The 15,530-nt window shown below is 42.9% G+C and overlaps 1 protein-coding gene across 14 annotated transcripts in view; it reads left to right on the forward strand.

The window, feature by feature from the left end:
• The window catches only part of zmp:0000001200 (dedicator of cytokinesis protein 9), an 86,131-nt gene that overhangs the window by 19,087 nt on the left and 51,514 nt on the right, over positions 1 to 15,530 (forward strand). For 9 of the 14 annotated variants that reach the window (XM_037109068.1, XM_037109070.1, XM_037109071.1 and 6 more), the window contains exon 1: positions 5,880 to 6,065. The exons of the other annotated variants lie outside the window; for them this stretch is intronic. In XM_037109068.1, the coding sequence (XP_036964963.1) occupies positions 5,895 to 6,065 (171 nt within the window). In that variant the 5' untranslated portion in view covers positions 5,880 to 5,894. Of the gene's footprint in view, positions 1 to 5,879; positions 6,066 to 15,530 lie in introns of those variants that run through there. 14 annotated transcript variants of the gene reach the window in all.

The raw sequence follows: 15,530 nt of genomic DNA on the forward strand, positions 1-15,530 counted from the left end.
AAGCATTTGGCTTCCTGAAAGTCCAGGCCTATCTTTGGAGCCCACTCACATGTATGAATTCTATTGCACTGCCCACAAAACTTTGCTGTCAGATGTAAACTTATTCAGGTTTTTAGTCCGGGAAGCAGCACACATTTAAAAAAAAACCCTCTCCTGGGTTTCATAGCATTCTCAACTTTGTGTTCCCTTGATAAAATTTGACTTCTTCCATTTGTGTTGTTGAACTGCAGCATCACTCTGACAAAATATCCACAAAAAGCGGTGAGGAGTTTTGATTGCGTTCGAAGGACAGTGGGCAGCGGGAAGGCGGCTTTGTTATGACAGGGTTCACGCACACACATCAGCAGGAAACAGCCACTTCCTTTTCTGAGTCCCTGGAGAGTTCCAGCTGGGAGCCTGCCTGTTTTATCTGCCCTCTACTGCTGGATATGTGGGTGATGTCACTGTGGTCCGCCACACTCTGGCCTCTCCCTGGACAAACACACACACACACACAAAACACACACTTCTCCCTGCAGAGCGCCCCACAGCAGACCCTGGGCATGGAAACACGGCCAGCTGCGGACTTGACCTTCATCCTGGAGAGGCTCCTCAGATGAGATGCCAGCTCCTCCTCAACTCCCCTCTGCTCCTCCGAGCCACGCGGGGACATTTCCGTCTTTGTTGTGTGTAAGATTGTCCACTCCTCTGTGTGAAAGGGGAAACTCGAGTTGACCCTTCTCCGTCCACATGTGCCGGCTTTTGATGTTGTTGCTTCGGCTCCACCCGCCACTTGCGGCTAACAGCTTGAAATTCTTGTATCAGTGCAAGTGGTGTTATTTTGGAGGTTACAGCAGGCCCGGTGACAGCGTCCATATGCAGCAGATGCTGCGACCGTGGCCAGTGAGTGAAGGTAAAGGCGAGAGACAGCTGTTCAGTTTGCTGGTTTCCGACAAGTGAAATTAGACCATCTAATCTGACGTCACTGCCAGTGACCATATTCAAACATCTGCCGTTTTCCTCTGACGTCACGCTCAGGGTGGGAAGCCTGAAATGCTCTGATCCTGTTAAGCTGCTGTGTTGTGGGTTGCACGTTGTTGGAATATGACAAATCGTTGGCATGTCACAGCTTCCCAAGTGATCGGCGACTGAAAAGATGATTGATAGTGAAAATCTGGAGTGACACGAAATACAGCCAGATATCCCTCCAGATTTTCACTACCAATTTTCTTTTCAGTTGCTGGCCAGTGACAAAAACTACATCCCCATAAACCTGTGATAACAACTCTTTCTAATTTAACAACCCTTAAGACAGGAGTGGGTGACCCATCTGCACCTATATCTCAAAACCAAATTGTGAGCAGCTCTTTTTGAGTATTTAATTGAAAGATGTAAACACTGAGCAAAAATATCAGTTATACAGTCCATCATGGGGGTCATACTTAACACTTTGCCAAGAAGTGGAGCCCACTGGGAGAGAGCGGAGCCTCGGTGTAACAGCAGCAGCGTTAATCCGTGCAGCTCCACTCACCCAGCAGTGTTTCAGCCCGGCTCTTATCTCCTCTGCAGCTGCTGCAGATTTGTGCAGAGTCGTGCGGCCGAGCTTCCACATCCCACTGAGGATGTTCACACTCGAGCATCCACAGATAGACCCACGCTGTGCCTCAGCACACTTTATTAACCCTCACCAACACCACCACCGGCTCACCCCGGGCTCGCCTGGAGCTCCAACTCAAGATTTAGCGAGGCTGATGCAGTCCGACTGTGTTCTGCTGGAGGTTACAGAACCCCTTCATTTGTCAGCCGCAGACATGCACAGTATAGATGAACACAGGCGGGCGGTAATATATGCTATATCGTATTGATTATGCAGAGGCAGTATATGTGTCGCAGTCGACTTGAAACTGAAGAAAGGTTTGGTTTTTTTTTAAAAACTTTTCTGGAGTGTTTGTTGTGAAGAAGCCTGTTGTTGCAGACAGCAAGCTGGACACGAGGGCAGCCGAGAGAAACACTCTGCTGCACGTAATGACTCAGCACGGCTCTGTCTGACCTCAATAATTTATCACCAGGGGAATAGACAGTGCAGGTAGGCCTGTTGCAGAATCCAGTGCACAAATTCTGCACTCAAGCAAACATAACGGGGAACAAAACTGTCTGTCTGGTGGTTTGAATTTTCACAGATCGTTTCCACGGGGCATAACCGTAGAGGTCAGGTCTGGATTCAAACCCAGAGCGTACTCGCTACATGGTAAGATGATGCCGACAGGGCGCTTCCTAATCAAATGTTTGGTGGATTGCAGAGCTGCGTTTGCCACTGCAGAATTTAAGCTTTTTGAGAGAACACCCCCCACCCTCCTTTGGCCCTTGTGATTGGCTAGAACGGGTCTCCTCACAATTCAAATAAACAGCTGTAGCTCCTCATGGGAATTCCACTTACAATTTAATTTATGGCCCAAAGTCATGGATTGCATATTTCCCTTAGAGGCTCAATTTTTATTGGATAGTCAGGAAAAGAATATCTTTAGCTCAGCAGGCTTTTGGTTTTTTTTTGCATTTGGCCGAATTTACCCTCAACCAGCTGTTTCTCCTGCAATGTGTGAATAACATAAGCGTAATATTTGTGTGCTTTAATTGGGATGTGTGCAAATAGCGATGCACATATTTTGCAAAACATATAAAATGGAAGGCGTATTCCGGATGTCATTGCTGAGCATACATACTCCTCTGTCTCTCTCTTTGCAAGAGTTTCCTGATTTTATATCTTATGTCTGAATAAAATTAAGGCAAATAAGTGGCTGTGAGTCTATGCCCGCCCTGGAGCATATAGCGAGTGACTGTGAAGACAAGTGCCCCACTCTCTCTTCTTTCTCCTGAGCCACTTACATGCCAGACCCCCCAATGACTGATGTAACATATAAACTAATATATAGTTTATATGTCAGTTTTAAAAGTCCTGAACGCCCTGAGCGCTCATTTTTCTTACTGTTTTATATGCAAGTTAGTTGGGGACCCAGTGTGTTTTCTAGCTAATGGGGGCAGTCACAGGTCATGTACAGGCTAGTTTTTGGCATAAAAAAGGTAGGCAAGATAAATAAGTAATTATTTGTGTTCCTTTTGACATCTTGGGGGTGGAAAAATGGCTTATAACCTTTTCGAAAGAGCGAAAAAAAAAACATGCTGTTACTCCAAATGGCTCAACAACAGCTTTGAATTTACTTTATAGCGTTTTAGGGTCATTTGGTGTGCATATTCCAGTAGTAAGAACAGGTTAAAGCTGGAAAACAACCTGCTGCAAACTCTAATCATATTTTTAGCAGGTATTGTCAGAGCCTCGTCACCTTGTTGGCATGTCCTTTCATGCAAAAGAAGAATCCGTGTCCTCAGGGCAGAAAGATTTATGATCGCCAGCTGTGACACCTCAAACAAAGTCGGCTTCTAGTCGTCCATCATTGTCCATTTGGTCTCACTCCTGTTTAAGTTTGAACCCACTTAGCAATAGCTGGCAGCTGGTTATGAGTCTTACTGCTACATGCTACAGCTGACAACGGAAAATAGATTTATGTCAGTGTTATTCAAAGTGTAATGTAAACACGTGTAGCAAAAGTGTTAATCTGCACTCCCTGTCCAAAAAAAAAAAGAAAGTGAAAGAAAAGTCTGTGTTGCTTCTCGTCTGCACAGCCTCAGAAAGAGGATTTATGACTTTGCAGTTTTACCAGTTTTACACAAGATTGCTTCTTGTTATTCTATATAGTAAGCCTTTAAATCCCCATCGGCAGTGACGGAGGGACGGGGACTGTATCCGAGGAGTGAGAGAGGGGATAAACCAAAGACGAGCAGTATTTCCTAACAGATCAATGGGCATAATCAAAGCCTTGTCCTTCTTTTCCCCCCCTCCAGCATCCAGACACTCTTCCCTTTTCCTCTCTCCTTGCACTGAATCCCCTCGTCTGCGGGCTCAGCTGCTTTTCCTCCGCTGCTCGTGTCATCATCCTACACTCGTATGTAGTTCAGTGTGTCAAGCACTACTGAAATATTAACACGGGAGCGGGCGGGAATGCATGCAGGCATTTATGGCTTAGTGCACCATCATGATGTAAGGGAAGACTTTTATCCAGATGTGCACGTTTGTGTGTGTGTGTGTGTGCTAATGTGTTTGCATGCGTGTCGGCACCTTTTTAATGTTCCTTGAAGAAAGGTGAAGAGGTGTTTCCAGACAGATGCAAGCATAACAGAGTTAAGCAGAGCTGCAGCTGCTGCTGCTGCTGCTGTTGCTGCTGCTGGTGATGGTGGTGATGGTGGTGGTAGTGGGACTTGCTGTATTTCAGTAGCTGCAGCATGTGCGTGCCACTGTGACAAGCCAGATTTTGTTTTTTCATTTTTTGACAATTCCCATGGTGGTCTTAAGGGGTCTTTGAGTGCGCGACATGCAGCTGCAGGAAGGGAAGAGACAGGGATAAATAAACCAAGATGGACACTGCCCTGTTTCCTTGTCTTCCCCCCCTTTTTTCCTCATAATCAGAGGGTGAAACGTGGGCAGGATGTCTTTGACTCGGTTGTAACCCACAGCTGGATGTATATGTACGTTTTTGTAAATGTAAGAGCAGCACATTTTAACAGTGACCTGCAGAAAAACAAACTAGAGGAAAGCTGTTTTGTTTTGTTTTTTTTTACAAAATATTCGCTGCTTTCCTGCTTTTATCTTTCTGTTTCCCTGATCGCAGTCCTGAGACATTTTAATCAAAGGCCACGCTGCTGGCAGATGAATCGCTCATTCCCTGGCATTTTAAAAGCCTGCGTATGATGAAATTTTGTCGTTCCCCTCCCACTGTATCTGTGCACTTGGCAGAGCGGCCAGCTTATGATCAAGCAGCAGCTAATCTTTTGTCGAACAAAAAATAAAACTCTATTTGATGTCTTGGCCCTAAAAGGTTTAAATCCTCCCAAAGTCCTTGGTGTGTTTGGTAAACCTTCTCTGAAGCACGAGGCAGCTCACTGCATTCTCAACCTGATTTTTGTGCATTTAATTTTATTGGAGTAAATATGTGGCAACTTTTTTTTGTTAATGGTATATTTAAAGGACTGTTCTGTGTTATTTTTTCTATTCATATGGCTTCTTATTGCCACAAAGGTTGCATATAACATGTGCCATCCAGTCAGTGTGATTCATCCTCTTGTTTTGCCATAGGCTCTGTTTTTTCAACTGAACTAAAAAGGCATTCAGCCATATTGCTCTTCGCCTGACCATGGAATCAGACTCTCCCTCTGGATATAAGACTGCATTTAGTGTAACCCATTTATTCCACGATTATTCATCCGGCTCCCAAAAGGAGTCTCACTTTGTTGGAGTGGAAATTAAAAAGGATTAATTCGATGCGTAGTCAAATCTTGCGGAATGCAAATGTGGAAATGAAAAGAAGAAGAAAGGAAGGAAAGAGTTTGGAAAATGCACAGTGTGGCTCAGAGGAGAATGAGCGAGTGACTTGGTAAGTGAGACGGATGCAGAGCTTGCGTTTGCACCGAAGCTCGGCATTGGTTGGAGCTGCAGCAGAGCTCGCACAGCATCCTTCATCCCCCCCATCCCTCGTTCTCTGCTCGCTCTCTCTCTCTCACTCACTCACTCTCTCACTCACTCACTCACTGTATCTCGCCTGCTGACTGAGGTATTCCTACAAGCACAGGCTGGGGCAGCGAGGAATTTCAGTGAGCCTCTCCTCTGTGTGTGCGTAAATTCACTCTCCAGTCGTCCTCCTCTCTGGATCCTTTTAGCCTGGACAACGGCGCTCTCTCTCCTCGGGTCAGAAGCTGTGGATTTGCGGGTCAGAGTCAGATCATGGACCAGGGAGGAGCAGTGGACGGACAAGGAAACTGGGTCACCGGCAGGTTCTCCTGACTGATGCCTGAGTGGACCTGGAGGAATGGGGTGCACCACCAGCACAGTTGTGTTTGATGGACTGCGTACTGTCCTAGAGAGGAACTGTAGTGGCTACATCTGTAAGGGAGCAGCTGAGCCCATTGGGCCATCTGAGGCTGAGCGAGCGCTGAGTCGGAGAGAGTCGCGCGTGTTGCCAACACCGAGAGTACTTAAGGTGTGTGTGTGTGTGTGTGTGTGTGTGTGTGTGTGTGTGTGTGTGTGTGTGTGTGTGTGTGTGTGTGCGCAGACACAATACATATTTTACTGGGCTGTTCATTACATTCAAGTTTACAAAACTATATATATATATTAGAGCTGATACGAGCATTGATATTGATCAATTAATTTTATTTTATAATATTTGATTATATTTTTTTAAATATGAAATCAATTAATTGTTATTTTTCTATGAAATATAGGAAAGTAGAGCCTATCACAAATAATCAGAGCCCAAAATAACATCTTTAAATGTCTGGTTGTGCAAAAGCAGCAGATCCTATTTTAGGAAACAGGTTGACCAATCTTCTATGTTTTTTGTTTTTTTTGTTGGTCCAACTACTATTTAATCAATGAGCTGAATGATTTAGCCGTTTACTATATATTATCAAAAAGCAGACCCCTACTGCACTTATGGGGTCATTTATTCTGAAAAAGGCTTATTTTAAATTAGTTTTTCCACTCATTCACTCATCTCATAGTGCTGCTGTCTCTAAAAAAGTATTGATGAGATTAATTAATACAGTGGCTAATGGCAAGTTACATTAAACAGAGAAATGCAACATATCCTCACATTTGAGAAGCTGGAACCAGCAAGTGTTTCGCATTTGTGCTTGATAAATGAATAATCCAAATTGTTTCGGCACATTTTCTGTTTAGTGACTCATCAATTCCTCACAGCACAAGCACACAGTATATACAGCACATTCTGTGTATGGAAGGCTGTCTTTACATGTCTTAAATACATTATTATTCTCACAGAATTGCTCCTAAGTGTGTCGTTTACTTTGACATGTTTGCAAATTATTTATGCTGCATATTGATTCCCTGATATTTTTTTTTTATTTTATATTACGACAGCAAAATGCAGGACATGAACATGATGAATGATTCAGATGGTAATATGTATGTGCAGGATTGTACATGGCAACCTTTTCTCTGTCCGTGACACACAAAACTATACCTGCTGATTTCCTTTCATTGGTTATCGTGCCTTTCATATTTGACAAATTGCAGATGCAAGTGCAGCAGTAATCACCATCATCCTCATTCAGCCTGGTGAATATTTATTCATGAGTGTTAACGGTATAAAATGTAGGGCAGTAGGGGGGCTGGATCTTGCCTCTCACTAAGCGCTGCATGGGTTAAAGCCGCTGTGGGGCTGGGGTGTGGGTGAGGGAGGTTGGTGTAGGGGGGGGACAGTGAGCTCTGTGTCTGCTGGAAATCAATCACCGCTCTTCATCTGGGAACCAGCGGGCTTGGCAGGGCTTCTGCCGCTCCGTACCAGCTTGTCTTGCCCCTTCGTGTTTGTGTTTGCTTACTACTGTGTGTGTGTGATGTCTCCTTCCCCTCTGTCTCTGGTTCATCAGATTCACAGCAGAAAGCTGAGGCAGTGACAGTGGCTCCGGCTGAGTGCAGGGAATTAGGTCAAGGGCACGGTTGCTTCTCTTGGCTCAGGGATGGTCTTATCAGCCAGACGGGGTCAATTAATCCTCTGTCAGCATTTAGCAGTCTTACAAATCAATAGTTAAATGTGTGCAAGGGATGTGGTTTGCTTAACACATTTTTGTCAGAGTGCAACTGTAAGGAGCTTTGAGACCAGCAGAAGGCAGTTTAAGGTCATCAGTCGAGGTAAAAATCAAACTAAATACGTCAATGAATAATGCAGTTAGTTAGGTGGTAATACATTGACTTTTAAAGTGTATTAACTATGACACTTGGATATTTTTAGTAGCTAAGAGTTAGCATAGCGTAGAGTAGAGTTAGCTAGCTAAAATTCTATTTGCATATCATTAAAACAAATAGCCTAATTTTAGTTTGTGTGTGTGTGTGTGTGTGTGTGTGTTTGACATCATTGGAGGACTGTGGCTAGCAAGCTTAACACTAACTGAAAACACTGGCCAGTGTTAAACGCACCCAGTAGCCTAAGCTACCAGACTTTCCAGCTAGCAGCCTTGCTATGGCTTACTTTTTTCCAAAAAATAGAAAATAGAATAGAATAGAAAATGTAAGGGTTAGCCTACAGTAGCCTAATATTAATCACAATACAGCTGAAGCTACATTTCATAAACTGTTGTAACAAAGCAATTTAACTGGCAACTAATGCAAACAAAGTTAGCTAGCTAAAAGTTTACAGCCACACCTATGCCTACTAACTCTTAGCCCATCCTGAGAGTGTTGTGTGGCTAAGATGGAATAGGCTAAGCAGGTGAAAGATATATAGATGTGGGCTACCAGCCTTTACAGCTAGCTTGGCCTTGCTTGGCAAGCTAACTTTCCTCATCAAACTAGGCAACACGAGCCAGTAGCCTACGTGCACAGTAGGCCTAATGTTTATCACAGTACTTCCTCTTACTACACTTCATAAACTGTTGTAGCAAAAAGTAAAGATATTTAGCTAAAGCTAACATCAGCTAGCTGCTGCTAAACGTGTACAGACACACCAATGGCTCTTAGCCTGCCCTGAGAGCTAAAAAGTTGTGAAGCTGAAGAATGACATGAGCTTAGGGAAAAGTCTAAAACTTAGATTTTGTTTACTTCATTTTTATCATAGCTAACCAGCCCATTTAATGATGTGTTCAGTTTTTGTTTCAGGATGTTAAACGATCCACATTTTGTTATTTTGACAGTGACTTTAACTATCTACATTATTGTTTGAAATTAAGCAGAAGTACTCTCAGACCTCTTGACAGGATGCTGTTTCCCATCACTGTTGGCACCTTTGTAATCCATTAGGCCTGGTTACAAAAAGATATAAACCATTAAATTTCCCTTTAATTCCTTTTGATTGCAGCAGGTCATTATGACTGGGGATTTTAAAACAGAGATGATGGGGTTAAAGGTCAGGCACACAAACACTCACACAGTCACAGAGAAAGCTGTCTGTGGGAGGCTGATGTGTTCTCTTGGAGGCATGGAGTAATTACTCGGTCTATTTTGGATGTTTCACTGCTCTGCCTTTTCCTTCCTCATGGAAACTCGCATCTCGTTCTCATCATGAGGTGACCTGCCTTCTCAATTAAGAGTCACTGATTGGAGATAAAGCATTTGTATGTTGTTGCAATTTAATATTCATGTTTCGATGTTTGTGTTCTCGAGAACTATCAAGACTACTTCTTGGATCATCATTCTTTGTTTTCACAAAGGTTCAGTTTCCTTCCTTTATCTCCATCAAGTGTCTGAGGACTGTAGTAATGCTGTAACAGAAGCTCTGAAGTGTCTGTTAGTTTTAACAGAGGAATGTTATTAGAGGGAAAGAAAGAGAAAGCAGTGACGTGAGCTTGGTCACAGATAAAAGTACCTTTATCTGTTGATGAATTGGGAGTAATGCTTCCAACTTTGGCCTGTGGTGGTTTTACTTTCAATGAACCATGGCCAGTGACTCAATTATGCTGTGTTTATAAGTTCCTTGTTTGGAGGAGTCGATTAAATACCTTACCGGGTCTGCATGTCATCAACCAGAAACTATTTACAGATTGAATCCATTTAATAAAGTGAATTACTTTACTAATGCTCACCCTTTGTCCTTGATTAAGATGCCTTAAGCTCTTTATCATGTATGTTTCAAGGTTTATTTATTTGCCATTTCACAGCACAAGGGTTGCAGGCGAAACTGAGTCTGCCTTTATGGTTGTAGAGCGTGAACAGGAGGGGGCTGAGCACACAGCCCTGGGGAGCTTCATTGTTGAGCACTAATAGAGAGGAGGTGCAACTACCGATCTGAACTGTTTGTGAGGAAGTTGAATATCCAGTTGTTGTCAAGTGTTGTACGCAAGCGTGAGAAGCGTGTGATGTTTTCCAGTCACACAGTCTCCAGTGGGTGAGATTGAGCCAACAAATAACATTCTGGTCTTGTTTCTTCTTATAATTTAAGTGCATGAAGACTGAGTGTAGGGCAGTGGATGAACATAGCTGCTGGTGAGGGTCCTGGCTGGCAAGCATGTTGTCTTTGATGTGCTGGAGAACCAGCAAAGCAGTTCATGAGGATGGAGATGAGTGCCACAGGGCTGTAAGACTTTTTTGGTGCAGGGATGACAACGAAACATTAGCACACTGATCAGCAAATCATTTTAGTATATAGCCAGGCATATTATCTGGCCCAGCTACCTTATTTATATTCACTCTCAGCAGGATGGTTTCACAACTAACCAGCATTAATTAGCAGCACATCCTCACCTTGATCATCAGCATATCCCTGAGAACATTGGCAACCAATAAGATCACTGTCCTCCTTGAAGCTTTCATCTCTTTGCTTAATGGACTTCCAGTAAAACAACAGCACACTTTCCTGGCTATGGGACATTTTTTTTCCTGGTGACTGCTTCCTACTTTTCAGCTGCCCTGATGTTGCTCTAAGGAAGGCTTCAGGCATCAGAGCATTGATATGTTTGTGTGTATGTTTTTGTGTGGTTGTGTGGTTGTGTTGTTCACTTGCTGACGGACAGACTGGATCATTATCTCCAGCACTCAGGCTAATGTACTTAAAAGACATTCTGGCAACTGAAGTTTGATTTTCCCACAGATTAGACGGCAGCATTATTTGTGTTCAATACTGTTAGTTACGTTTAAGGTTTGGACTGATCAATGAAGCTCTCCTGCATTCTCCTCTCTATCTGTATTAGCCGTAAGTGTTGGGACAATCTTACCTTTAATTTGTATTGTTGTGTGTTCCGCTGTACAGTTCCTGCGAGACTTCATTTTCTAGCAGTGCTCTGTGAAACGACAAATGCCTCATGATTACATCCTGTTATTTCTGATGCGATTGTATGCCATATCCTACTGCGGTGATGTTATTAACAGAGTGCGAAGTGTCATTATTACCTCCATGTTAAAATCTCCCTCTCAGCCCACAGTCCAGTACAAAGTCCAGTTCTCTGGGGTACGGACTGGAAACAGGCTGCAGGACGGTGGATCCTGGTGGGGCTGCTGCTGTAGCGGGGCGGTGAGGGGTGGGTCATGTTTTTGTTACATTCCAGGATACACCCTGTTTTTCTTTAGCTGGGAAGGCCGAGTGATTGCATCAATCCCTTGTTATGTAATCAAGTAGCCCAGTCGTAGTTCTGTCCAGGATGACAATTACAACTTTATAGATGTGGAAAAATAACGTGTGCGTAACATTGCACAATAATGACATTAAACCAAGTCTGGATGACTATAAGCATTAAAGTTCTTCACAGCGGGCTACTCAAACATGTAGGACCCATGCCATTCTATATTGCGTCTGACCAGAGTTGCGTAAGCGCACTTATCAAGTGGGATGGAGATTTTAAAGGAGCTTTATTACACTCTGAAACACTCACACATGTTCTGTTAATCAAATTTGACCATGCAACAGGACTGTAATTGAACATTTATTTGTGTATAGATAACTTTATTTGATTATTGTGCAAGATGGTTTGGCAACGTCAATATAAAAATGAATTACTTTGTTGGTGTCTCGTCTAATTAAATGAGCCAGTAATGACGCATTCGAAGCCAACAGAGGAAAAGACCAGAACCTTTTAACAAATTCCTCTCAAGAAAGGACATACTGCCTGTTTGGTTCGAGAAACGTCAAAATCAGAAGGCAACAGTATCACAATTGCACTGTGTCGCCATTGATGGAGTGGGGCGATGTCTACTGAATTGAGATGTGTCCACACTGAAGCATTGCGATGTGCGATGATGCCATTGTGTGTCCACTCATAGTTCCCATGAGGCAAGAGTTGCTCATTAGCACACCACTGTAGTCATCGCTGGTCCCCACTGATGTTGCAACGACGGCAACCTCCAGCTGTCTCACCTAGCAGGTCAGAACAGTCTCCTGTCACCAGCAAAGGGCGTCAGATTAACTCTCACGCCCCTGTCTGGCGAGCGTCGGACATACATCCTTGTGCCGGAGTAAACAGGTATTTGTCTCACTACCACATGTCCATAACTGGGCCGTGTTCAGCTTCAGATGCTTGGAAACATGTTTACTATCTAGATGAGCAAGCTAAAGTAGGAAAGCACTAACACCAACGGCATGATTAAAAAAACACCACCGCCAGCAGTCTGGTTTGCCAAACTGGGGAGGTTTATTAAAAGAATGATAAACAGGCCATGGCAACAAACTTCTTTTCCCAAACAACTTTACGGCAAATCAAAGGGGACACTCTACTTTTTGGGGCTTTTTGACAATCTCCACTGTCAATGAATCTACACTGAGAACAGTTGTGTTGGAGCAGAATACACTTTTTCCATAACATCCTGTTGGTCTGCTGCTGGCCATTGGAACATTTTGTTGCCCAACACAAGTATTTGTTTTGCCACTGAAAGGGCTCAGTGTGCCTTCCTGCTCAGATTCCAATGCCAACTTACCCCAAAGAAATATGTTTGAATTGGTTCCCAAGGATAAAACTACAAGGTCTGACTCAGATTTAAGGGGCAAGCCAAAAAAAAAAAAAAATGTGAGCACTGCTCAACAGCGATGTGTCATCTGGAAGTACCATGGCTGCAGTGTAGACAGGAAGTCTCTCTGATGTTAGTTATCTCTCCTTGCTGCAGATATGTCTGGGAGAGGAAGTCTGCCTCTGCACAAGCTCAAGATCAAAGGCAAACATCTTGTACTTGTACATTAAAGGGAATTTTCCAACAATGATATGAGTTATCGTTGTAGCCTGTAGCTAATGGATAGTCCACCAAATTGCATTTTCATTGAACAAGAAAGTGTCTGCTGTTGTCCCTGCAGAGTCTTGTTGGTCAGAATGCAAAAAACAAAAAAAAAACTTCATAGATTAAATTGCGTGACAGTGAACCAGTGTTTAGTCATAAATCAGAGAGTGCGTTACTGTAAACAAGCATGTGTGTGATAAATTAGCCAGAGGATTGTGGTTAGAGGAGGAGGGGTGAGCATCTAAACTGGAATTCTGATTATGACAAACATCCAATGAAATACAGTTTGTTGAAAGGTTTTTAAAAAAGAGATGGTTTTCTTGCCAAATGCGTTGTTTTCTAGATTTACTCTTGAAGGATTTTAATTATGTGTGTGGCATAAGTTACTGAAGAGCAGGCAGGTATCTAAGACAGGAAGTGTGTGACGACTCAATCTGCTGCTTTAAACCAACCCCGACAGCTGACATGCCCCCAGGCTGACAATTATTAGTAACTCACTCCACTATGGTTTCCATCTGATGCAGAGCATTTGTTAAAAACACGCTCAGTCCCATCATTTGTCAAGGTATGTGGATCTGGACCTGTGCCAGAGGGAAGTTCATGCCATACTCAGCTTTTTCCAATGCTGTCATCAGAATGTGTGTGACAGGAGTGACCAGATCTCGTGTCAGACTCTTGTGTTTTCCCTTCAAATAGTGTTTTGCCCTCAGTGGTTGAGGTGAGGGATAGATTGAGTTCACCTCGGGGTGAGGACATTGAGGGTTGGCTGAGATACAAATATAAACATCCCAGGTTTGGTTTCAGCTCTGGACCTCTGTTGCATGTCAGACTTAACCATAAATTGATTCCGAAAACAAGTTTCACAACTCATTGCATGATTTGCCATGTTAAGAAAACGCCCTCCAAACGTAACGCTTAAAAAAAGTCTTTGGTTGCATGTTGTATCTTGTTAGTTTGCAAGCAGCAGGTTGCCTGGGGTTTGAGTGCTATGACATGATGCAAATCTGGCTACTCCAGATTGAGGACAGGACTTGTGAGGCTGCATGCAATCACTTGCCCAGCTTTTATTTGTTGAATAAAAAATTGAAAAATAGAAAAGAGTTGCTTGAATTGGAAGGCATTACTTAATGTATTGTAACTAAGGTAGGCTAACACCAAACATATGCCAGACCTTTCTGTGTGATTAATAGAGGGAGAAGAAGCTAATATTTATTTGACAGCAGACATGAACTTGGCTACCTTGCTTCCAGAAATGGACATGTAATTTCCAAAACTCTTGTACCTGACATGAGTAGTGATGTGTGGTTAACCCAGTGCTAGCTTAAAACACACGACATCCATCACCTCAACCGTGGGTTCACTACAGGATATTACTGTTACTAACATGACTGTGTTTATGGTAAGTGCTGTTCGTTAGTCACTTGTGGTTGTAGAAGGTAGCACACACACTCAACTCATTTATGAATGAGCTCATCACTGTACATGTATCAAATTCTAAAATTAGCATGAAATGGAATATCCTGAGTAAATATAGCCTAGCTAGTTGGTTAGGCTAGCAGGCTAATAGGGTTTCTGACTGAACTTCTGTTTTGTGCTTCGTAACTTTCAAACACAAACAAGTCAATGATAAAACTTATATTGTTTGGTACTAACATAAAAAATAACTGATAATAAATGACCCCCTATGCGCTAGACATTGTGGGCTACTGTGACCTGTGTTGACTATGTTTATAGTGTGAGGCCAAAACAAAAGCTAAGATCTGAATATTCTCTTTAGTTTTGCCTGAGGACATAGTGCTCTGTAACAAGTCATCTGTGGTAGTTGGATGCATGGAGTACTGGAAAAGATATTTGTTTGTTTTTTTACTATCAGTTAATCTGCCAAAAACATTTTATTGATTGGTTTTGTTTAGTCTATGAAATACAACTCACGTTTAAAAAGCTTAAAACAGTTTTGGTTACAGACTCTCTCTTCATCGATCATCAAAAAGGAGATACAGATCACACAGTAAACAAAGTTAGAAAATTGATTTTATTTCTGTTTCAAATTCCTACAGATGTCGTGATGATATCGTTATCCTGAATTTGTTTGGTTTGTTGAACCACGTAGTGAAAATCTGGTGTCGTGACTGCACTAGTTCAAATAAACAGTTCCAACCAACATCCATTTGTATACTCCATATGCAATTCTAGATAGATAGGCATTATTGTTATATAGGCTGATATAAGAAAAATATTCTTATTTTTGATATATAAATATTTGATTTACTGATCCCTGTGTGGGGCCCACAGCGGCATGTGACAGTGGGAGTGGAGCAGCTGGAGAGCTGACCTGGCCCCTCCCCCGCACCTTAAACTCAGATGCAGGCGTAAAAAGATAACATCCTCCCCTGCTGTGGCCCACTGAGGAATCTGTAGGTCGGGCTCACTCACTCCTTGGTGGGTTGAGTGGGGCTGCGTCGTGCTGGAATGCCCCTCGAGCAGTTGCATCAACACACAGCGAGACAGAAGCTGGGCCTAATCTCAAGTCTGTGATTACTAACAGTGTCGATCTCAGCAGCGATGATAGAGTAGAAGCAGGCCAGCATTTAATACTTGCGTGACTATTGTTTGTCTGTCAGAGTTTGTGATGACTAATTTTATACTACTCCTGATTCAGAATGAGTTGAACGATCTGCTCTTCAGCTCTTTAGCTGTTAATGTGGGTCAAGATTTGTTGGAGTTGTTTGTGAAGCTACAGTCTGATGAGCTCAGTCTGGCAGCTTATCTGTCATGTTCACGTGGAAAATCA

This window comes from Acanthopagrus latus, chromosome 9, assembly GCF_904848185.1.
Source record: "Acanthopagrus latus isolate v.2019 chromosome 9, fAcaLat1.1, whole genome shotgun sequence".
NCBI classification, from domain to species: Eukaryota; Metazoa; Chordata; class Actinopteri; order Spariformes; family Sparidae; genus Acanthopagrus; species Acanthopagrus latus.